General features: G+C 44.1%; 1 protein-coding gene across 8 annotated transcripts in view; it reads right to left on the minus strand.

Moving 5' to 3' along the window:
• Positions 1 to 204: 204 nt before the first annotated feature.
• The window catches only part of henmt1 (HEN methyltransferase 1), a 45084-nt gene continuing 19921 nt past the window's right edge, over positions 205 to 25367 (minus strand). For all 8 annotated transcript variants that reach the window (XM_072255775.1, XM_072255776.1, XM_072255777.1 and 5 more), the window contains 3 exons: positions 20755 to 20926; positions 19535 to 19951; positions 205 to 812 (listed from right to left, as the gene is read on the minus strand). In XM_072255775.1, the coding sequence (XP_072111876.1) occupies positions 19577 to 19951; positions 20755 to 20926 (547 nt within the window). In that variant the 3' untranslated portion in view covers positions 205 to 812; positions 19535 to 19576. The remainder of the gene's footprint in view (positions 813 to 19534; positions 19952 to 20754; positions 20927 to 25367) is intronic.

Genomic DNA, 25367 nt, shown 5'->3' on the forward strand with positions numbered 1-25367 from the left:
GGACAGGTCAGGGACTTCCCAGCGTCAGCCCCGTCACCGGACAGGTCAGGGCCTTCCCAGCGTCAGCCCCGTCACCGGACAGGTCAAGGACCTGACCAGTAAAAGATACAGTTTGAGTATCATTGCTGTCGGACAAAATGAGATGTTAGATCAGGAAGCCATTCATTCTGAGAGAGAAGTCCAACTCAGATACTACACCTTTTGGAAGTCCTACTTTATTGATGAAATCTCTAAGAACATTGGCAAGTTCGACACAGTAAAATGTAAGTAAATGAGATTCATCTGAGCAGGCAAAAAGTCAGAATGGAGATGTGGATGGAAGGGCTGGTTTCTGTGCTGCATGACTATGATCCTGTACCCCTGGAACTACAGATGTTTGAGGCATTGCACTTATGATGAGATGTTAACATAAGACTGTGTCAATTCCCAAAGATCCAGGAATGTAGGACCTACCCCCTGAGGTTCAGGCCAATATGTAGCCTCATCCAGCATTGTCATGAAGATCAGGTTAATGGGGGCACTGCCTTGCGTGCAGATCACCTGTTAATTTCCTAAACTACAGCACTGCTTTACTGGTGGTGAATCCCTCCAGAACATCTGAGCAACACAAAAGGCATTAAGCAAATACAAATCTTCTCTTCTTGTCTAGGGAGTAGGAGAATTAGTCAGAGATTTCTGCTGGAGATCGTAATTCCTTTGGAGCATGTGAACTTGATGAAGATGTCGACTGGCTGTCCCAGCTGAGATGACACGATCTGGGAGTAGGAGGCTGGCAGGAATGTCACTCAGCTCCGAGGAACAGAAAAGAGAACCTGCCAAAATAAATCTGAGAGGATCAGACTTTGCAAACTCACCAGATCAAAAGTACAGGCAAACATTGTCATGGACATCCAGCTATCAGTGGTATGATCACCACAGACAGATGCAGTACAACTCTGATCATCCATCCATTCCTGAATTCCCGGTAGTTTGGCAACTAACTCAACAGGTTAGGCTTCACTTTCCTCCATTACTGTGACCTAGTTCTGGGGCTATTATTGGGTTCACTGGGAAATTTATTATACTACCATTCAATATCTAAAAAAGTGAGTTAAAATTGTTTTTGAATAACATCCAATAGTCCATAAAATCTGCTGCTGCAAATTCCTGCTTGTCCTGGATTATAGGAGTTTTACTGGATGTGAAAGTAGATTCCTGAATGATGCAACACACACAAATGCTGGAGGAACTCAGCAGGCCAGGCAGCATCTATGGGAAAAAGTAGTCGAAGTTTCGGGCTGAGACTCTTTGGCAGAGTGTTCATTTTTAACCCCTTCACCCTGCTGAAGCAGAATTTGCTATTGATGTGATGTGAGGACTTGTGACAAGTTTGGCGGATAACCAAGAGACCCTATCTGTGTAGACAGGGTGACCTCTGAGCTCATTCAGCTGGAATGTTAAGAACAGCTTTATCTGCAGGGGCCAGGTTCTCTCAGTAAGTGGGTGTGAGCATTTCTGACAGAAAACTACATTTTCTCAAGCCTCAATCTTTGTTGATTACCCATAGTCATGGCCCATTATCACATTTTGTTATTGTATATGTAGTCTAATCAGGAAGTTACGAGATCTGTTGAAGTGACTTCCTCTTGTCAACAAGTTCAAGCTTAATTATCATTCAGGCATACATGAATATAGCCAAACAAAATAGTGCTCCTCGGGGGCCAAAGTGCAACAAACATTATCAACAGTGCATAGGACATATGGCTATGATTTCAGAAAAACATAGTCACAAAGAAAGAAAAAAATAATATAACCCAAGTTCCTGAGTGGTATGACTGTAGTCCTGGTCCAGCTTGTTTTTCTACCGAATGAACACCAGAGGGCAGCATGAACAGGAGGGTCCGGGTCCCAGCCCAGTACAGATTCCAATATGGCCTACAGAGGCTTTTCCTTTCCACCTCTGCATCTCCTCTGCTGGGCAACAGCAACAGGTGAGCTCATGGCTTGGGCCTAGTCCTTTCCTCAATCAAGGCAACACAGCTTTCCCGTCATTGGTCAATGAACCAGTGAACTGGACTTGCAGTATACTACATTGCCAACATCCAACAGGGTCTTGAGTACCCGATAAAAATGGAGGTACTGATTCCCAAGGATAAACTGGAGAGTGAAACCCCGGCCCCATAGGTTGGGTGCTTCACCTCAAGATTTCGGCCCCTATCCCTCTGCTCAAGACAACAAAATCATTGCACATTAACTTTCTGTTTCTCCCAAAACTGCCACTACCCAGAGTAGTTGTTATCGAAAACTGGTCTTTATTTTGGTTGATAAATACGGGGCCAAACACCTAGCTAGATTAGTCTATCCAGGAAATAGGAGGAAACCACCATCCTATTTCTTCAGTTAATATGATCTTAACTGATCTAACTATAATCTAAACACATTCCCACCTACCCCGGTAACCTATGCCACCAAGCACACACCATCAGTCTCTCTCTCAACTTTGCTTTGAAAAGATTTATAACTTTCAAAGAGGCAAAAATGTCTCTTCTGTCTCAAATGGAGGAACCTGAAATGTTAAATGGTGACTCCCCAGTTTTAGACTGTCCCACCAGAGAAAACATCTTCTCCACAGTCATAGAGATGGAGAGCACAGCAAAAGGCCCTTCAGCCCACTTGGCCTATGCTTGCCAATATTCTCATCAGCTAGTCCTACTTGCCCACTTCTAGCCCATTTCGCTCTAACACTTCGCTATCCATGTACCTGTAAAATTGTTGTTGACATGCCCACTTCAATCATTTCCTCTGTCAGATCATTCCATATTCTGAGCACCCTCTGGGTGAAAAGATTACCCTGCAGGTTCTTATTAAAGTTCACCCCACTCACTGTAAATCCATGCCCTCTCGTTCTTCTTTCCCCAACCCTGGCAAATAGGTGGTGCACATTTACTCCATCTACATCCCTTGTGATTTTACATACCTTGGCAAGTTCATCCCTCATTCTCCTGTTCTCCAGTGCAGAGTCCCAACCTGCTCAACCCCTCTTTACAAAATATTGGTTAGGCCACATCTGAAATCTTATGTGCAGTTCTGATTGACACAGGAGCGTGGAATTACAGGCCACAGTGTGGACTGTCGGGAGCCACCAATTTGTGGGACTTGTTGCTCAGGGTCTTGGACTAAAAATGTTTTCTTATGTGACTGCAGTGTGTTCTTTTTTTTCCCCCCCTTTCTTGTTATTTTGAATGTGTGTGTATGTTTTATACCTTGGCCCCAGAGGAACACTGTCTCATTCGGCTGTATCCATGTACGATTTGAATGACAATTAAACTTGATTCAAGTTCTGTGGAGAGGGTGTGAGAGAGAGTCACCAGGATGTTGCCTGGGATGGAATCTTTCAGTTAAAAGGAGAGACTGGATAGACTGAAAGGTGATCTGATAGGGGTAAATAGCATGCTAAGGGAGATAGATTGGGTAGATATTAAAAATCTATTTTCCCTTGATGTGGGTGTCTAAGACAAGAAGGCTGAGATTTAAAAAGAGGGGTAGGATGTTTAGAGAGGATCTTATGAATCTGGAGCACACTGCCCAAGGGCGAGTTTGAGGCAGAAACTCTCACAACATTTAAGGAGCATCCAGACCAGCACTTGTATTGCCCAGGGTGAGAATACTACAGACCTAATGGTGTAAGTGGGTCTAGTGTCGATGGGCACAAAGCACGTAGAGGGCCAAAGGCCTGTTTCTGTGCAGTACAACTTGACGACTCTGCCTATGCGATAATCCCAGTCCCATGTCCCTACCCACATATCATTACCCTTTCGTTCAGCTATTTACTAAATGTTTCCGTGTGCTTCCCAACATCATAACATTTTTGGCACAAGGAGTTTCTTCCTCAGTCCTAACCCAGCTTTATCAATGCTACTTGGTTCCATTCTCCACATCAACAGACATGCAGCTGTTACAAAACATTATTACCAAATCCAATTCCTTTGTTACATGAAACACACAACTCAGTCACAGCCTCACATCTCCAGTTACACCCCCAACCAAAAGCAGGCTCAACCCTGTCCTCTGATGCTGACTGTGCGGGGTATGCACATTCTCACTGTGGGTTTTGTCCAAGTGCTCTGGTTTCCTCCCACCTCCTACAGGTGTCTGGGTTCATTGGCAGCTCTAAATTACCCCTAGTGTGTGGGTATATGTAGACTCTGTGGAGAGTTGGTGGGAATGTTGCGAACATAAAGTGGGATTAGTGTAACTGGGTGGTCGATGGTTGGTACGGACTGAATGTGACTCAGTGCTTTACTTTTGGAGTTGTGCCTGATCTTTAGGCATCTTGCCAAAATCACTTAGTCCTAAACTTTCTGAAAAAGATTTCCTCGGCTACATCAGAGTCAACTTTCAAAGCAGCCTCCCACTGAGTATCTGTATAGAGAGTCAGCAGTGTAACAGAACCCTCTGCTGCTCAGATCCCTCAATAACAGCACCATTCTCAGGCCAGAAGCCACTAATGTGGCTCCACGCTCTCAGTATTCCTGCTCTACAGCCCAGACTTGCTTTTATTTCAAAAATATTCATAATAAACAATATACAAAAAATAAACCACAAAATGTTTACGTTTATAGTCGAATAATTCTGTGGTGTCAATTTTTTATTAAAACCTTAGCACCAATATCACATATGACCCAATGGTATCCTTTCATTGTCTGAGAGGTTTCCCCAATCCCAACACGTCAGGTAGCATACGGTGTGGTCCTTCCCACACACAGCCTTTGCATCGAGTTTCAGTGCATCCCTCAACACTCCTGGAAGGTGCCATCAGCAGACATCTCACTGTGCTGGAAGGCTAGGTTTCGGGCAGCCCAAAGGCTGCCTTTCACTGAGTTCATGACTTTCCAGCAGCACTTGGTGTCTGTCTCAGTGTGTGCCTCTGGGAATGCTGGGGGGTCGTTGATGATGGATGTTATTTTTTTTGAGGCAGCATGTCAATGGTAGGGAGGTACCTACTGAACCTACTAACCTCAGCAACTTCTTGCATTCCTGAATTGGTTTAGGAAGGCAGCTCTGTTACACAGCTGCTGAACTGCAGATTAAGTGAGACACAAATACTTGCATCGTTCTCCACAACTTACATAAGAGTGCCAACACACCCTGCTGAAATGAGAAGCTGCAAATCTGAAGCGCTGATGACCCATTGCACTGTAAAGAACTGGAGTTATAATTGGGTATTATAGGGTCCACCCACACTGTTCGCATCCACGGTGTTGTTTTCTCAATAAAAAAATCAGCCAAAATAGAGCAACTACAAACACTCAGCACATCAGCTAACATTTGTGGAATCAGTATCATCACAATTCTCACACAGTGACTTTTCCTAAGCACCGATGTTTATCTTCCTGCTGTTTGTGGCATCTTAAGACACTGATCAGGAAATCCATCCAAATACACCACTGTTTTTCACTATAATATGCCAAGGAATTGAGTATTTCACCCCCACAGTGGAAAACAATTGCAATTATTTCTGAGACAAAAGGATCCAGAAATTCAATAGGGATACAAACTGTGCTGATTACCACATTTTCACAACTGGCACTCAGCCAATAACCTCATCCATCTGCAGCTCTCCTCTAGAACATTGCCAAGGGAATTTAACCTTTTTATTCATTTTTCAGGATCTGCGTTTCACTGGCAAGGTAGGTGATGAGCTGCCATCCTGAATACAGGAACTTAAGAGTTGCTTAGAGGATAGGCTCAGTCCAGTACATCTTGGGCATGTACCTCCCTACCTTCCACATGCTGCCTCAAAAAAAATCATTCATCATCAACGACCCCCAACATTCAGGCTACACCATCTCTGTGCAGGAGGTACCGAACCCTAAAGACCCACACCACCAAGTTCAACAACAGCTACTTTCCTTCAGCCATTTGGTTCTTGAACCAACCTGCACAACCCAAGTATAACAACATTGTGGCCACTTTGTACTACAATGGACTTCACATTCTTTGTTCTAATTGTGTTCTTTCTTGTAAAAATTGTGTATAGCATGATTAATTTATGTATTTCTTGTAAATGCTGCCTATGTATGATGCTATGTATCTGAAAAGATGCTGCTAACAGAACATTTTCCTTTGCACCTATGCATGCATGTACTTGTGCATTTGTCAATAAATTTGACTTTTTGTTGTGAAAGTGCTCTCATGGTATTGTTTGGAAGGCAGTTCCAGGGTTTGGATCCAGTGGTGCAGAGGGCATTGGTTTGAGAGGTGTTCTCGGAGTGGCCAGGGAAAAGTACAGTGTTTTTTGTAGGTAGGCCTCTTTATTTGGTTTCCCCTGTACCTAATAGTGTGGCTACTAGGTGTGTATTTTTAGTCTGCTGCTGCTGTAGCCCAACCACTTCAAGGTTTGATATGTTGGGCATTCAGAGATGTTGTAACATGTGTTTATTTGGTTATAGTCACCTTCCTGTCAGCTTGAACCTGTCTGGCCATTTCCTCTAACTTATCTCATTAACAAGGCATTTTTGCCCAAAGAACTGTCGCTCACTGGATTTTTTTTTTTTTTTTTTTTTTTTGGAGGATTCTCTGTAAACTCTAGTGATTGTTGTACATGAAAATCCCAGATTTACAGTTTCTGAGCTACTCAAACCACCCTGTCTGGTATCAACAATCATTCCACAGTCAAAGTCACTTAGATCACATTTCTTCCCCATTCTGATGTTTGTTCTGAACAACAACTGAACCTCTTGACCATGTCTGCATGCTTTTATGCATCGACTTGCTGCCACAATTGGCTAATTAGATATCTGCATTAACAAGCAGATGTACCTAATAAATTGGCCAAAGTACATGATTCTCATAATGTTGTATACCACTCTCAGAAAATTCCTCAGCCTCCTATCTTCCAAGGAAAACAATCCCAGCCTATCCAGTCTCTCCCCATAACTAAAGTCCTCCAATCCAAGCAACATTCTGTTGAATCTTCTCTGCATTTTCTCCAGTGCAATTATGTCCTTCCTACATTGTGGTGACAATAACTACACACAATTCTTGAAGTGGGTCCTAACCAGTGTTTTATAAAGTTGCAATATAACATCCCAACTTCCACATTTCCAAACCTAATCAATCTCTCCCCTGCCCCACCCAACTTTCTTTGGTCAGTAGATTGAGAATATACACCATCAAGCTCTGTCCCATTATAAGACAAATGTACAATACAGATGAACTCGATCTCTGAATCCATCTCATCCTGACGCTTGTACCTTATTTGTCTACCTGCACAGTACTTTGTCTGAAACTGTAACACTACATTCTTTTTTTTAAGCAAAGTGATACATGAGAAAAAAAAATCTACCCTCCCCCTCCCCTTAACCCTCCCCCTGCCCGATATATACTCCTACCTAAAAAGAAAAAAAAGAGAAAAAAAAAGGAACTGCCTGAATATTGGAAGGTATGCACATGCTCCATGGGATAAAAATAAATTTAATATATATTTGTTACTTTCCCCCAAGGAACCAAGATCTTCATCATCAGAGCTATAAATAAGGGCTCCAAATATTCAAAAATGTTACATATTTATCTCTTAAAATCTAAAACATTACTTAGCTTCTCAACTCTCATAGTTCCCTGGGGAATCTCTTTGAACTTCACCATGTTGCTATGTGTTTCCCTCCCAATCATCCAGGCAAAAAGAAAAAAAAGATAAGATACAAAAAAAGAAAACACAAAATACCCCCCCACTAATGTTGTGAATGAAAAGATACACAACACTACCCCCCTCCATTGTGCGGGTCGTGGCTATTGCCATGCTTGCACACATGAATAACGTAGCGATTGGTCAGTGTTTCTTCCAACTCCCCCATAACAAAAAATTATATTATATATATAGAAAAAAATTAATGTTATTATTCCCAGCTAATATTCCTCAAATTTTAACCTTTCTTCCCCTCCCTCATATAATTAATAATATACTTATATATTCATCCGCCTAAAAATTCAACAGGCCTAATCCTTGATCCAGTCTTCATCTTCAATCCATCTTGCTCCCCTAAGTTTGTTCTTGTATCTGGTGAATATTCAAAGAATCTCGCACAAACTCTTCCGCTTTCCGGTAATCGTCAAAAAATCTTTTTTCTCCACCAGTCAAAAAAATCTTCAAGGTTGCAGGATAACGCAATATAAATTGATAACCGTGATCCCATAGGGCTTTTTTCACTGGATTAAACTTCTTCCTTCTTTTCAAAAGTTCATAACCTATGTCAGGGTAGAAAAAAAATTTTCTTCCCTTCTATCATCAGTGGCCCTTTTCTCTTCTTGGCAGCTTGGGCAGCCGCCTGTAGAATCCTTTCTTTGTCTTGAAATCTTAAACATTTTATTAAAATTGATCGTGGATATTGGTCATCTTGTGGTTTTGGTCTTAGAGCTCTATGTACCCGCTCAATTTCAATTGATCAGTCTTCCTCTTTCATTTGCAAGGTTTTCAGGATCCATCTTTGAAAAAATTCTATTGGATTATCTCCCTCTATACCTTCTTTAAGACCAACAATTTTAAATGTTATTACGTCTACTAAAATTTTCCAACACGTCCACTTTCTCCAAGAGTTGATTTTTCCGTGTTCCAGACAAGCACATTATTTTCTGTTTTTTCCACTCTATCGTTAATATGCTCCATTGTTCTTTGCATCTTCTGAAGTTTCTTATCCATTTTATCCTGTCTTTTCATAGCTTTATCATAGCATATCTTCACGTCTCTAAGCTCTGTTCTTAATTTTCTTAGTTCAGCCGTTAATTGCAATAAAGCCTCTCTTATGTCTCCGTCGTCTTCTTTACTTCCAGTCTCTTCCAGTTCTTCCTCCTCTTCTTCATCTGTATTCCCTGCAGTATCCAATTCTGACTCTGAATCACTTTCAGTTGCAGTGGCCATCGGTTCTTGTAGTTTAAATTGTGTTGGTTTGCGCATGCGCAATTCTGGTATCTTCTAACGAGAGACCGCTACGGCCGCCATTGCTCCCTGTTCTTCTACGCCAGAGATAAAATGCATCTCCTCTGAAGGAGATCCAACCTGAATCCGAGGCTCCAGCGCTGCAGTAGGCCCTTTTTTCTTCCCATCTCGCGGCGACTGCACAACAACAGACTTCTTCTGTTGCGGTTTACGAGGCATATCGTAGAGTAGTCTTACGAAGTTTATAAGTAGTTTTCGGAAAGTATTTATTAACTTTACTTTGTTTAAATGGTACTTTGCTGATTTTTTACGGGACAGCTAGATTTACACGTCTCAATTCTACGTCATCACGTGACGCCCCACGGCAACACTACATTCTTCATTCAGTTATTGCTTTTCCTTTTGCGCTAACTTTATGTACCTATATATGGGGACGATCTGCCTGGATGGCACGTAGAATAAAAATTTTCACTGCATCACTGTACATGTTACAGTAACAAACCAATTACCAGTTACCAATATTCTAAGTCCCAAGCTATGAAGGCAAACATCTTCTTCACCACCTTATCTGTCTAGATTGCCATATTGCCATTATGGACTTGAAATGCGGTTGATGATGTCTTCAGGGACTTCGCTGAGGTCATTACAAAGTCCCACTGGAGGTCTAGTCCAAAAGGTTAAATATCCCATTGGATCCAAAGCAAGTTGGCAAACTGGGTCTAAAATTGGCTCAGTAATAGAAGCAAAAGGGTGGTAGTGGAGAGTTGCTTTAGTGATAGAAGCCTGTTACTAATAGTGTACTTCAGGGGCCCATGCGGTCTGTAACACCAAGTTAAATGTGAATATTCAAGTAATATTAGAAAGTCTGCAGATGAGACAAAAATTTGTGGTGTAGATAGTGAGGAGGGTAAGCTTTAGTCCTCAGAAACATATCAATCAGCTGTAAACTGGGCAGGGTGAAGGAGGTTCTAAGGATAGGACAGGTGCAGGAAGATCCAGTTGTCGTGGTCTACATGGACATCAATGACATGGTTGGAATGAGGAAAGAAGTTCTGCTGAAGGAATTTGTGCAGCTAGGGACTAAATTAAAAAGCAGAACCAAACAGGTGGTAATCTCTGGATTACTACCTGAGCCAAGTGCAAATTGGCACAGGGTCAAGAAGATTAGAAAGTTAAATGCGTGGCTCAAGGATTGGTGTGAGAGAAGTGGGTTTGAATTCATGGGAAACTTGCACCAGTAATGCAGAAGAAGGGAGCTGCACCAATGGGACGGGCTCCACCTGAACCGTGATGGGACCTGGATCCTGGCGAATCACATAACCAGGGCTTTAAACTAAATAGCAGGGGGCTGGGTTCAACAGATTGAAGAAGTGTGGATAAAGTAAAAGAGAAAAGTGTAAATAAAGTTAAAGCAGAAGTTAAAAAGAGCAAAGTAAGGGTGAAGTGGGGTGTATGTGGTGTCTAGGGAGGGGTAGCACCTCTGGTGGGGGGGGGGGCCTGCCGTGCCCTTTTTCAGGGCAGCTCGTCCACCTTTGGTGCCCACCTGGTGCTCAGCTCTCACCTGTGGCTCCAAGTAGCTGTAGCATGCACAGCGGCCACACCCCGGTAAACCATCTCGACAGACGGGCCAAACCAGGTGAGGGTAGCCGCAGGTCTTCGACCCTCAGTGAGGTAGGGGATCTGCCTATCCCAGTGTGTGAAGTCTGGCTCTTGCAGATGGAGCAGAGGAGGTTGACTAATGGTCCAACGGTCAAGAAAGCAGGCCAGCAGGCGTTGTGGAGCGCTAAGAGCACGACAAGGCACAGATGTCCTGGTCATCCACTGCAAGAGGTGGTGATCTCTTTAAACTCATCCAGCAGTAGGCAGAGGCAAACCACTGCTATAAGCTGCTGAGTACGATTTCCCATTATGTCAGAGCGGTGTGAAGGGAAATCGTCCGCCAACTGGAAATTCCAGATGCGACCTAACGACGAAGGGTGGAGTGCAGAAAAGTCAAGTGCATAAGTGACAAAGATTATTAGATTATAAAGTCACAATGAGTGTAAGGGCACTTTATCTGAATGCCCATAGTATTCATAACAAGGTCAGTGGACTTGTCGCACAAATCAGTATAAAGGGGTATGGTTTAGTGGCCATTACAGAGATGTGATTGCAGAATGGAGAGGGCTGGGAATTGAATATCCAAGGATATCAGGTAATACAGAAAGATAGGCAGAAAGGTAAGGGAGGTGGGGTAGCGTTCTTAATTAAGGATGAGATTTGGGCGACAGTGAGAGACAATATGAAATCTAAGGAGCAGGATGTTGAATCCATCTGGGTAGAGATTAGGAATAGTAAAGGGGGAAAGTATCATTGGTGGGAGGTGTCTTTATGCCACCAAGTAATAACATTACAATGGCAAAGGCTATAAACGGAGAAATATCTGAGGCATCTAAGAATGGAACAGCAGTTATCATGGGGGACTTTAACTTGCGCGTAGATTGGGTGAATCACATTGGTCGAGGCAGTCCTGAGAAGGACTTCATAGAATGGATATGTAATGGCTTTCTTGAACAGCATGTTACTGGACCTACAAGGGAACGTGCTATCCTGGATCTGGTCCCGTGCAATGAGACAGGTAAAATTAGTGATCCTGTAGTTAGACATTTCTGTTATTGTGAATAGCTAAGCGAGTAAAAGATGACCTGATTTCCAAAAAGGCATAAAGTTAAAGATGACACATTTCTTTAATATTTTAAGCAAGATTACTTTTTTATTTCTATCTTTTACAGTTTCAAAATAACAAAAAAGGAAAAGGGCCTGAAGCAAAGGTTTGAGCACCCTGCATGGTCGGTACTTAGTAACACCCCCTTCGGCAAGTATCACAGCTTGTAAACACTTCCTGTAACCAGCTAAGAGTCTTCCAATTCTTGTTTGGGGGATTTTCGCCCATTCTTCCTTGCAAAAGGCTTCTAATTCTGTGAAATTCTTGGGCCATCTTGCATGCACTGCTCTTTTGAGGTCTGCCCACAGATTTTCGATGATGTTTAGGTTGGGGGACTGTGAGGGCCATGGCAAAACCTACAGCTTGCGCCTCTTGAGGTAGTCCATTGTGGATTTTGAGGTGTGTTTAGGATCGTTATCCTGTTGTAGAAGCCATCCTCTTTTCATCTTCAGCTTTTTTACAGACGGCGTGATGTTGCTTCCAGAATTTGCTGGTATTTAATTGAATTCATTCTTCCCTCTACCAGTGAAATGTTCCCCGTGCCACTGGCTGCAACACAAGCCCAAAGCATGATTGATCCACTCCCGTGCTTAACAGTTGGAGAGGTGTTCTTTTCATGAAATTCTGCACCCTTTTTTCTCCAAACATACCTTTGCTCATTGCGCCCAAAAAGTTCTATTTTAACTTCATCAGTCCACTGGACTCATTTCCAAAATGCATCAGGCTTGTTTAGATAACACACACAAAATGCTGGTGGAACACAGCAGGCCAGGCAGCATCTATAGGAAGAAGTACAGTCGATGTTTCGGGTGAGACCCTTCGTCAGGACTAACTGAAAGAAGAGATAGCAAGAGATTTGGAAGTGGGAGGGGGAGGGGGAGATCCAAAATGATAGGAGAAGACAGGAGGGGGAGGGATGAAGCTAAGAGCTGGAAAGTTAATTGGCAAAAGGGATACAAGGCTGGAGAAGGGAGAGGATCATGGAATGGGAGACCTAGGGAGAGAGAAAGGGGGAGGGGAGCACCAGAGGAAGGTGGAGAGCAGGCAAGGAGTTATTGTGAGAGGGACAGAGAGAGAAAAAAGGGAGGGGGAGGAAGGGGTTAGGAAGGGGAGGAGGGGCATTAACGGAAGTTAGAGAAGTCAGTGTTCATGCCATCAGGTTGGAGGCTACCCAGACGGAATATAAGGCGTTGTTCCTCCAACCTTTTCATTCCAGGATGAAAAAGAAAGGGGCTTCCCTTCCTCCACCATCAACTCTGCTCTCAAACACATCTCTCCCATTTCAGGCACATCTGCTCTCACCTCATCCTCCCGCCACCCCATTAGGGATACAGTTTCCCTTGTCCTCACCTACCACCCCACCAGCCTCCGGGTCTAACATATAATTCTCCGTAACTTCTGCCACCTCCAACGGGATCCCACCACCAAGTATATCTTTCCCTCCCACCTCTCTCTGCTTTCCGCAGGGATCGCTCCCTACGTGACTCCCTTGTCCATTCGTTTCCCCCCCCCCATCCCTTCCCACCAATCTCCCTCCTGGTACTTATCCTTGTAAGTGGAATAAGTGCCACACATGCCCTTACACTCCCTCCCTCACCACCATTCAGGGCCCCAGACAGTCCTTCCAGGTGAGGCGACACTTCACCTGTGAGTCGGCTGGAGTGATGTATTGCGTCCGGTGTGGCCTTCTATGTATTGGCAAGACCCGACGCAGGCTGGGGGACCATTTCGCTGAACACCTATGCTCTGTCCGACAAAGAAAGCAGAATCTCCCAGTGGTCACAAATTTTAATTCCACGTTCCATTCCCATTCTGATATGTCTATCCACGGCCTCCTCTACTGTAAAGATGAAGCCACACTCAGGTTGGAGGAACACCACCTTATATTCCGTCTCGGTAGCCTCTGACCTGATGGCATGAACATTGACTTCTCAAACTTCCGTTAATGCCCCTCCTCCCCTTGTTACCCCATCCCTTATTATTTATTATTTTCCCCCCTTTTTTTTCCTCTCTCTGTCCCTCTCATAATAACTCCTTGCCTGCTCTCCATCTTCCTCTGGTGCTCCCCTCCCCCTTTCTTTCTCCCTAGGCTTCCCATTCCATGATCCTCTCCTTTCTCCAGCCTTGTATCCCTTTTGCCAATCAACTTTCCAGCTCTTAGCTTCATCCCTCGCCCTCCTGTCTTCTCCTATCATTTCGGATCTCCCCCTCCCCCTTTCAAATCTCTTACTATCTCTTCCTTCAGTTCATCCTGATGAAGGGTCTCGGCCTGAAACGTTGACTGTACTTCTTCCTATAAATGCTGCCTGGCCTGCTGTGTTCCACCAGCATTTTGTGTGTGTTGCTTGAATTTCCAGCATCTGCGGATTTCCTCATGTTTGAGGCTTGTTTAGATGTTCCTTTGCAAACTTCTGACACTGAATTTTGTGGTGAGGATGCAGGAAAGATTTTCTTTTGATGACTCTTCCATGAAGGTCATATTTGTGCAAGTGTCACTGCACCACCACTCCAGAGTCTGCTAAATCTTCCTGAAGGTCTTTTGCAGTCAAATGGGGGCTTTGATTTGCCTTTCTAGCAATCCGACGAGCAGTTCTCTCGGAAAGTTTTCTTGGTCTTCCAGACCTCAACTTGACCTCCACCGTTCCTGTTAACTGCCATTTCTTAGTTACATTACGAACTGAGAAACTGCTACCTGAAAACGCTTTGCTATCTTCTTATAGCCTTCTCCTGCTTTGTAGGCATCATTTATTTTAATTTTCAGAGTGCTAGGCAGCAGCTTAGAGGAGCCCATGGCTGCTGATTGTTGGGACAAGATTTGAGGAGTCAGGGTATTTATAAAGCTTTGAAATTTGCATCATCTGACCTTTCCTAACGATGACTGTGAACAAGCCATAGCCCTACAAGCTAATTAAGGTCTGAGACCTCGGTAAAAGTTATCTGACAGCTCAAATCTCTTGGGGTGCCCAAACTTTTTGCAAGGTGCTCCTTTCGTTTTTTCACTCTAAAATTGTGCAAAACAAAAATAATACACTAATCTTGCTTAAAATGTTGTAAAGAATGTTTCATCTTTAACTTTATGACTTTTAGAGATCAGTTCATCTTCTACTTACTTAACTATTCACAGTAACAGAAATTTTGACTAGGGGTGCCCAAACTTTTGCATGCTACTGTACATTAACGACCTGGAAGAGGGGACCAAGTGTAGTGTATCTAAGTTTGCTGATGACAATAAATTGAGTGGAAAAGCCAATTGTGCAGAGGATAGAGAGAGTATGCAGAGATATATAGATAAGTTAAGTGAGTGGGCAAGGGCCTGGCAGATGGTACTCCCAGTGACAACACATTTTAATTCCACGTCCCATTCCAATTCTGATATGTCTATCCACGGCCTCCTCTACTGTCAAGATGAAGCCACACTCAGGTTGGAGGAACAACACCTTATATTCCGTCTGGGTAGCCTCCAACCTGATGGCATGAACATTGACTTCTCTAACTTCTGTTAATGCCCCACCTCCCCTTCGTACCCCATCCCTTATTTATTTATTATTAATTTTTTTTTTCTTCTCTCTCTCCTTTTTCTCCCTCTGTCCGTCTCACTATAACTCCTTGCCCATCCTCTGGGCTTCCCCCCTCCCCCTTTCTTTCTCCCTAGGCCTCCCATTCCATGATCCTCTCCCTTCTCCAGCCTTGTATCCCTTTTGCCAATCAACTTTCCAGCTCTTAGCTCCATCCCTGCCCTTCCTGTCTTTACCTATCATTTCGGATCTCTCCCTCCCACTTTCAAATCCCTTACTCACTCTTCCTTCAGTTAGTCCTGACGAAGGGTCTCGGCCCGAAACGTCGACTGTACCTCTTCCTAGAGATGCTGCCTGGCCTATTGCGTTCACCAGCTTTTTTTGTGTGTGTTGATGGTATACAATGTTGGTAAATGTGAGGTCATCACTTTGGAAGGGAAAATGGAAGATCGTATTATTATTTAAATGGTAAAAGATTGCAGCATGCTGCTGTGCAGAGGGATTTGGGAGTGCTTGTGCATGAATCACAAAAGGTTGGTTTACAGATGCAGCAGCCTATCAAGAAGGCAAATGGAATGTTGGCCTTCATTGCTGGAGAGATTGAATTTAAGAGCAGGAAGATTATGCTGCAACTGTATAGGGTACAGATGAGGCCACACCTGGTGTGCAGTTCTGGTTTTCTTACTTGAGGAAGGATATACTGGTTGATTCCAGAGATTTGGTGGGGGGGGCTGGGGGGTGGGTGTGGTAGACCACGAGGAAAGATTGAGTTGCCTGGGACTGTACCCACTGGAATTCAGAATGAGAGAACATCTTATAGAAACATATAAAATTATGAAAGGGATAGATAAGATAGGGGCAGGAAAGCTGTCTCCACTGGCAGGCCAGACTAGAACTAGGGAACATAGCCTGAAGATTCGAGGGAGTAAATTTAGGACAGTGATAAAAAGGAACTGCTTTTCCAAGAGAGCGGTGAACTCTTAACAAATGAAGCAGTGGCTACCTCAGTAAATATATTTAAGATAAGGTTGGATAGATTTTTGCACAGTAGGGGAATTAAAGGTTATAAGGAAAAGGGAGGTAAGTGAAGATGAGTCAATGGTCAGATCAGCCACCTCCTCCTCCTGTTTCTGATGACACATTAGATACAGAGAGTACTGAGGAACAGAGGGCCTCTGTGTGCAAACCCAATAGAAGTAGTAGCACAAATCTATATGCTTCACCATCTCTACCTTAGCCATGCTCAATGCTCCCCATCTGTGTCACACCATCTGCACTCCTTCCCTTTCCCACCCTGTCTGCACTCCCTCCCTTTCCCACTGGCTACATGTTCCCTGACTGCATTGCTCTAGCCCTCTGAATGGCTGTTGGTGGTTTTGTTCCCACACCTGCAGGAGGGCGAGCATGTTCTGGCGCAGTGGACTTTAACCTCAGTGCTGGGACAGACTGCTCTATCTTCAATTGTTCTTTTCTTCAGATGCTTGTGGGCAGCATGGGTCCCATGAAGATGGGGTGGATTTTACTTCCAACATTCTCCTTTCCATATCTGTTGTCCAGTTCTTTTTTTACTGTCCTGTCAGGGAGTGGGATAAGTTAGTAGGGACCTTCATCCCACTGAGAATCTCAGGCTTATGACCATAAGAGCAAATGACCAGGGAGATCCTCAGCACTGAGTCTGTCTGATAGGAGCACACTGAGGCCAGGCGGATGGGGTCCCAGCTGACCCTCCTGCCCCACCTGACAGAGTCTGGGGCTTCTACATCAGCACTCTCACAACTGGAGTGTAGCGGTTCACTCTCCAGCCCAGGGACTAAGCTCAGAACAACTGTGCCTTGGGATGTCTGCTGCAGGAGGATCACCCGCCCCTCCTACTCCTACTCTTCCTTCACCTCCCAATCTACCCCACTGTCATCTCTGCATTTTCTCTAACTGTGCAATCTGTTTTTTTATTTAACTACCTCACTATATGTGCTGTATGTACAGTATGATCTGTCTGGATGGCATACAGAACAAAAGCTTTTCACTGTGTCTTGGTACATGTGACAATAATAAACCAACAATAAAATGCATGGATGTGATACAACTTTATAAAATACTGGTTACCCCATTCTTGGAAATCTATGCACAATTCTGGGCACTCTGCTGCAACAAGGACATGATTCTTCTGCAGAGGGTGCACAGAGGGACACAGAATGACCAGGATGTATTGGCTTCATATTGTCACATGTATCCAGATACTGTGAAAATCTTGTCTGGCATACTGTTCATACAGATCACACAATGGCACAGTGCATTGAGGGAGAATAAGATAAAACAACAAGAATGCAGAATAAATTGTAAAAGCCACCAAAAAATGTAGAGCAGGTAAATGATAAAGGGCAAAATCATAAGGAGAATGTTGCCTGGACTGGGGTATCTCAGAGATAAGGATAACTTCAATAGGCTGGGTCTGTTTCCCTTGGAGAGAAGACAAAGAGATTGCCTGCCCTGCAATTGGATCTCGACCTCCTAACCAGAAGACCACAATCTTGCGGATTGGTGATAACATATCCTCCTCGCTGATGATCAACCCTGGTGCACCTCAGGGGTGTGTACTTAAGCCCACAGCTCTACTCTCTCTATACACATGACTGTGTGGCTAGGCATAGCTCAGATATCAACTATAAATTTGCTAACGATACAACCATTGTTTGTGGAATCTCAGGTGGTGACAAGAGGGTGTACAGGAGTGAGATATGCCAACTAGTGGAATGGTGCCGCAGAAACAACCTGGCACTCAACATCAATAAGATGAAAGAGCTGATTGTGGACTTCAGGAAGGGTAAGACGAAGGAACAGATACCAATCCTCACAGAGGGATCAGAAGTGGAGAGAGTGAGCAGTTTCAAGTTCATGGGTGTCAAGATCTCTAAGGATCTAACCTGGTCCCAACATATTGATGTAGTTATAAAGAAGGCAAGACAGCGGCTATACTTCATTAGGAGTTTGAAGAGATTTGGCATGTCAACAAATACATGCCAAAAACTTCTATAGATGTACCATGGAGAGTATTCTGACAGGCTGAATCACTGTCTGGTATGGAGGGAGGGGCTACTGCTCAGTACCAAAAGAAGCTGCAGAAGGTTGTAAATCTAGTCAGCTCCATCTTGGGTACCAACCTACAAAGTACCCAGGATATCTTCAAGGAGTGGTGTCTCAGAAAGGCAGTGTCCATTATTAAGGACCTCCAGCACCCAGGGCATGTCCTCTTCTCACTGTTACCATCAGGTAGGAGTTACAGGAGCCTGAAGGCACACACTCAGCGATTCAGGAACAGCTTCTTCCCCTCTGCCATCCGATTCCTAAATGAACATTGAACCCTTGGACACTGCCTCACTTTTTAATATACAGTATTTCTGTTTTTTTGCACATTTTTAAATCTATTCAATATATGTTTACTGTAATTAATTTACTTATTTATATATTATTTTCTTAATTTCATTTATCTTTTTTTCCTATATTATCATGCAGTGCATTGAACTGCTGCTGCTAAGTTAACAAATTTCACATCACATGCCGGTGATAATAAACCTGATTCTGATTCTGAGATGCACAAAATTGTGAGGGATGTGGATAAGGTACAGAGTAGGAATCATCTTCTCTTAGCAGATGTATTTTTTTTTAAACTAGAGGGCTTAGGTTTAGGGTAAGTGGGAGATTGAGAGGAGATCTGAAGAAGTTGAAATTTGGAACACTCGGCCTGAGAGGGTAGGGACATTAATCTGGGCAAGCACTAGAATCACCAAGGCATAGAAGGTTACATAGCAACTGCCAATGAATGGGATTAGTGCCAAAAGGTACTCAGTGGTCAGCATGGACGCAATGAATTGATGGACCTGTTGTTCCATGTGATTCCATACGCAACCGAGGAAAGTTCAGAGGAGATGTGTTTTTTTTTAAACACAGAGAACAGAGGGTGTCAGTGAAGGAGGCAGAAACTGATGCAATAGCAGTGCATGAATGGTATTTGGATAGGCAAAGAATGGAGAGATGTGGATCATATGCAGGAAGATGTGTAGTTTAAATTGACAATATGGGCTGAAGGGCATGTTCCTGTGCTGTACTGTTCCAAGTCCTTGTAGATAATAAACTTTACTGAAATTTCACCTCCTCTATCATCTAGTGTCGACCCCCATTAATGCTGAGGTATTGGTTCACCTACTATAAATGACCGATCAGTCTTCAGATAAAACAGCCCCTTGAATGAACAGCTCTGTTAGAGCAAGATCGTGACAACACACCTGCCCTATAGAAACTGGAAACTAAACTGTCAGTGAAAGCTGGTGATATGACCCCGGATCCTTTATTTCCTAGTCTTATCCCAATGACTTCCTGGAACAAGCAAAGATGGTGGAATCTGACCTGAGGATCTATTTTGGTGACATTCTGGGCTCCGTCCACTGATCAGTTGTCACTGCTGTCGGCCGCAGCTGGATACAGGACTGAGGTACCAGCGTGACCGAGCTTCACTCGGTCGGATGCCTGCAGTATCTTCTGCAGCTGCTGGATGGAGCCGCTGAGCTGCCGGACTCTAGGGTTGGTGAAGAAGGTGTGCAAGGGGATGTGAAGCTGGCCACCAATTATGCTGGCCTCCTGGCCAAACCCGTCCGGTGCACATTCCCCGCTGTCAGCTCCCCACATCCTCCATTCACTCTGCCAGTCTCTTTCACTGTCAGTCAACCGCCGTCTCACACATTCTGCAGTGAAGATCACCTCATTCAAGACAGCATTGTGCAAGATTTTCCGATCATTCAAACTTGGGTAAACAACTTCATAAACCTGGATCATGGGAGAAAAGAGCAACAAAGAATCACACTGTTCTGCACAGCACATTTACAGGCACAGTCCCTGGGCACACTCAAGGAATCCAAGCTTTAGGAGAGGCTCGTTTGTTTGGTTAACAGGTTCAGGTTACAACGGTCTGGTGATTTCAGGAAGAACACAGACGCGTTGTGGGAATGGAGTTTCACCTCAGCACTGACCAAATCCTCCCCATTCTAAAGCAGCGTCCTCACCAAGAGTGCCAAAACTAACCAAGGACAGAGGCTTCCACTGTCCCCCAGGGCCACAGGTCATGGCTCAGGAGGAGCAGAAACCCACAGAAACAGCAACTCCCACCAATATAACTGTGAGAATTAATGACAACATCCGAAAGAGCTGCGAAGGCCAGGATCGGAGGGGGCATGGGGTGGGGAGACGGGGAATGGGAGCAGGTAGATATGGGCGTAAGTGGTTGTGGGAGTGGGAGAGCCATGTTTAGAATGAGTGTTCTGGGAGTGGCTGGTTTGAGATGGAGGTGAGGGCAGAGTGATGTAGGAGTGAAAGGTGAGAGTGTGAAAGCTGCAGAATTTAATGGCAGCATTGGAAACAACTGGCAATTGTGAAACAGGATGGAATGGGTTATGAAAGAGTGATTAACTGGCCCAGAATGCCTCTGACAACGTTATGCATTTACTGGGATTAAGCTATGCAAGTTGCTTGACACAGAATTAAATTAGAATCACATTAACGACCTCATCATGGCTGGGAAGTTACAGTCAGCTTTCTTAATACATTCACTCCTTTCTGACCAGAACACTCACCAGGTTGTACGGTGACTTAGAGTTCTTCATTTCAGTTTTGGTTGTCCTGAGATGCACCCTCCGGAAGACTGCTATCTGAGTGCAGAATCCCAGACTTTCACTACCCTCAGGACCTTTACCTACACCAGTGAACTCCACAGAGTAGTCATATTTATGGCCAATGTTCAGGCACCTGTAACAGACAAGCAGATGTATCTTAGCAATTACCCACACAACACACAGCTTTTAACTTCCTATGCCCAGCTTCTTAAACTTTCAACAAGTATCCAAATAATGAAGGACAGAGATGTCAGAGTCACAGAGTCATACCCCACAGAAACTGGCCCTTCTGCCCAACTGATCCACGCCCATCCAAGCTAGTCCTATTTGCCTGTGTTTGGCCCATATCTTCCGAAACCTTTCCTAACCATCTACTTTGTCCAAGTGCCTTTTAAATGCTGTTAATGGACATGCCTCAACCACTTCCTCTGGCAGCTCATTCCACAATACCCACCACCTTCTGGGTGAAAAAATGCCCCTATGGTTCCTATTGAATCCCCCTCCTCTCACCTTAAACCTCAAGTTTTTAGTTCTCCTTCCCTGAGAAAAAGGCAGTGAGCATTCACCTTGTCTATGCCCTCAAGATGTTATACACATCAGTCTCCTACGCTTCTCCTTGTAATTCAGGGCCCCCAAGTCCTGATATCTTTGTAAATCTTTTTTACACTCTTTCCAGCTTAATGACCTATTTCATATAGCAGAGTGACCAAACACAGTAATTCAGGTGCAGCCTTACCAATGTCTTATAAACGTCAAAGTTCAACATACATTATCAAAGCATGTATACTACATACAACTTTGAGATTTGTCTCCTTACAGACAGCCACAAAACAAAGAAACCCGATAGAACCCCACCACTAAAAATTGATTTGGCCCAGACATGCCATGCTGCAACCATCCCACACCTTCGAGACTTCAGTTCACACCGCAAAAATGCCAGGTCGTAAAGGCAGTTCAATAACTCAACTTGGAAAGGGAGGTTACAGACTATTGATTGCAGTGATTGTTCACCAGAAAGTGTGATTAAAGGAGTAGTTCTGTCTGCTCCCAGTAAGTTGTCGCTGTGCTTCACCAGTGTCACCTTAAACCTGTAACACAATATCCCAACTCCTATACTCAGTGCCATGAATGATGAAGGCTAGCATGTCAAAACTTTCTTCACCAATCTATCAGTGACACCACTCTCAAGGAACCCTGTACTTGTACTCCTAGGTCCTCTAGTTCTACAACACATCCAGGGCCCTATCATTTACTGTAAGGTCTTACCTCCATTTGTCTTCCCAAGATGCAAGAACTAATCTCATGCCTTTAGTACAGCTGCAAAAAAAAATATAGGAACTACAGGCCAGTAAGCCTAACTTTAGTGGTAGGAAAGCTACTGGAGCGAATTCTGAGGCATAAGATATAACATTAGGAAAGACAGCGGTTGATTAGGATAGTCGGCACAGCTTTGTGCGTTTCTCCTGAATTTAATTAAATTTTTGAAGAAGCAACCAAGAAGGTCGATGAGGGCAATGCAGTGGAAGTGGTTTACATGGGCTTCAATAAAGCCTCTGGTAAGGTTCCACATGGTTGGCTGCTGTGAAAGGTTAGATCGTACAGGATCCAGGGAGAACTGGCTGACTGGATACGCATTTGTTTGGCTTGGTGCTAAGAAGTGGAGAGTGATGGTGGAATTGAGAGTCATAGAGGCTCATGGCCAGTGTTCCCCAGGGCTCAGAGCTATGCCCATTGCTGTTTGTCATCTACGTCAATGGCTTGAATGGGAATGTACAAGGCATGATAGGTTGTTCAAAACCTTTTCCCGTGGCAGAGACTTCCAACACTAGAAGGCATAAGTTTAGGGTTAAGGGGTTCAGAAGGGATCAGAGGTTTTTTCCCCCTCCCCAGAGGGAGGTTGGAATCAGGAACAAACTACCTAGGGACGTGATGGAGGAAGTGACACAACAATGGAGAAAGTAGTAAGGCAATTGACATGGTCAATGATAAGCTGATCCAAAAGATTAGGGTCTTGGCCCGAAACGTCGACTGTGCTTCTTCCTATGGATGCTGTCTGGCCTGCTGCGTTCACCAGCATTTTGTGTGTGTTGCATCTGATTTATGGTGACTATGGCAGTTTGGATTCACAATTAGTTTGCACATATTTGACAGTAGGAGAGGACATAAGAGAGATGGAAAATGCTGGAAATCTAGGGCAACACACAAAATGCTGGTGCAGGCAGCATCTATGGAGGGAAGTGAACATCTGAAGCTTCAGCTCAAGACCTGTATCCTATTTAGAGGTCTGCAACCAATGGTGTCACGCAGAGATAGGTGCTGATGCCACTGCTGTTCGTGATTTATATATGATTTGGGTGTAAGTGCACAGGAGATGAGTTTGACACTTGTTTGGCAATTTGACACTTTTTTGTCCGAAAGTAATATTGGACACGGCCTACCCTACCACACTGAAGTTCGCAGGTTGAGCAGAGGAGTTGTGCTCTAACATTTTTTTTCCAATTACGTGCGGAAATTGGACTATTCATGAACGGGAAAGAGAAGCCAGTGGCAGAGTTGGATGACCCAGACTGGCTTCATGATCTTGCATTCTTGGTGGATGTAACAGAGCACTTAAATGTGCTTAATGTTAACATGCAAGGCCGCAACAAACTTGTTACGGAATACTACGACAGCATTCGTGCCTTTCAAATTAAATTAGGCCTGTGGGAGATGCAACTATTCCAGAGAAACCCAGCTCATTTGCTGGTGGGTGATGGGAGGAGAAGGTGGCATGACGCAGCGTGCGCAGCCGTTCCAAATGAATATCGATATGTGTAACTAGGGGTGCAGTGCACAATCTGGATTTGATGGGGACAGCCGTGAGAAGCGCAGAGGAACAACATCTGGAGTGACTTCTGAAGTGCCTGCTTCACTGCCGCTGCTGCTGTGCGATCGAGAATCTCCGAAGACGAAGGCCCCAAATCCTCGGCTCTGCGTATCGCCTGTTGCAGGGGCCGGGGTCCAAACGCTCAGCAGAGATGGTGCTCGGTGTCAAATAGGTGGTTGGAGGCTCGGAGCTTTTCGGACGGACTTGGAGTCGGACTGTGGTCAGATGCTTCCGGGATGCTGCATCGGCAAGTTGGTGGCGCTGGAGGTTCACCATCTGCGTGAGATGATGGGACTTTCGAGAGACTCTGAGACTTTTACTGTGCCATGGTCTGTTCTTACCAAATTACGGTATTGCTTTGCACTGTTGTAACTATATGTTATAATTATGTGGTTTTTGTTAGTTTTTAAGTCGGTTTGTCATGTGTTTTCGTGATATCATTCTGGAAAAACATTTTTATCATTTCTTAATGCATGCATTACTAAATGACAATAAAAGGGGACTGCGTGTCCTCATAATCATAATAATTTCCCCCCTTTGCAGTCTGTGCGTGTCGCTCACAGGAATAATGACAACATGGACAGGTACAAGGACAAAATATCACAGCTGAAAAGTCAGTTTCGGAATCATTTCCAAGTCTACACTCAGCTCGAGAAGGAATTCTCACTATTTTGCTCGCAGCATCAGATGTGCCAGAGGAACTCCAAATGGAACCAAATGAAATTGCCTAACTCCGCTTTGAAATATAAATTGAGACTGTGGGTCTGGACTCATTCTACCAATACCTGTGACTGATGTACCCCAAGATGACAGACTTTGCCTCAAAGATCCTTTGCATGTTCAGGACAACATATCTCTGTGAGCAGGCGTTCTCCATAATGAACATTAGCAAATCCAAACTGCACTCACAGCTGAAACACAGACGTTATGACATTATGAAAATCACAACTGCCCAGAAACTGGTCCCTGATGTTCACAGGCTGGTTACAGCCAAGAGATGTCAGGTGTCTGGAAGCAGCAAGTGAAAAATGAGTGACACGGTTCGATGCACTGCGACATGTAAACAAAATGCATTATGAAATATCAAGTGTCATAATATTGTGATTCATTCATTTTCTGTCTATTCTATTATTGTAAATGTGATCACTTCAATAAAAATTAGAGGCTAACTATGTTCATTATCTGAGTTTAATTGCTGGAAGTAGGCTAATAAAAAATTAGGTGCAGTTGTGTAGCCTACATTTACAATTTGTTTTGTTAGGTCTACATTTGTGTCTGCCAATGTTCAATTTCAAATGGCTGTAAGTTAATACCAATCAGGAGGAGACTGAGGTCCTTTAACATCTGCCGGACGATGCTGAAGATGTTCTACGAGTCTGTGGTGGCCAGCGCTATCATGTTTGCTGTTGTGTGCTGGGGCAGCAGGCTAAAGGTAGCAGACACCAACAGAATCAACAAACTCATTCGTAAGGCCAGTGATGTTGTGGGGATGGAACTGGACTCTCTCACGGTGGTGTCTGAAAAGAGGATGCTGTCCCAAGTTGCATGCCATCTTCGACAATGTCTCCCATCCACTACATAATGTACTGGGTGGGCACAGGAGTACATTCAGCCAGAGACTCATTCCACCGAGATGCAACACAGAGCATCATAGGAAGTCATTCCTGCCTGTGGCCATCAAACTTTACAACTCCTCCCTTGGAGGGTC

Source organism: Mobula birostris, chromosome 4, assembly GCF_030028105.1.
Source record: "Mobula birostris isolate sMobBir1 chromosome 4, sMobBir1.hap1, whole genome shotgun sequence".
Classification (NCBI taxonomy): Eukaryota; Metazoa; Chordata; class Chondrichthyes; order Myliobatiformes; family Myliobatidae; genus Mobula; species Mobula birostris.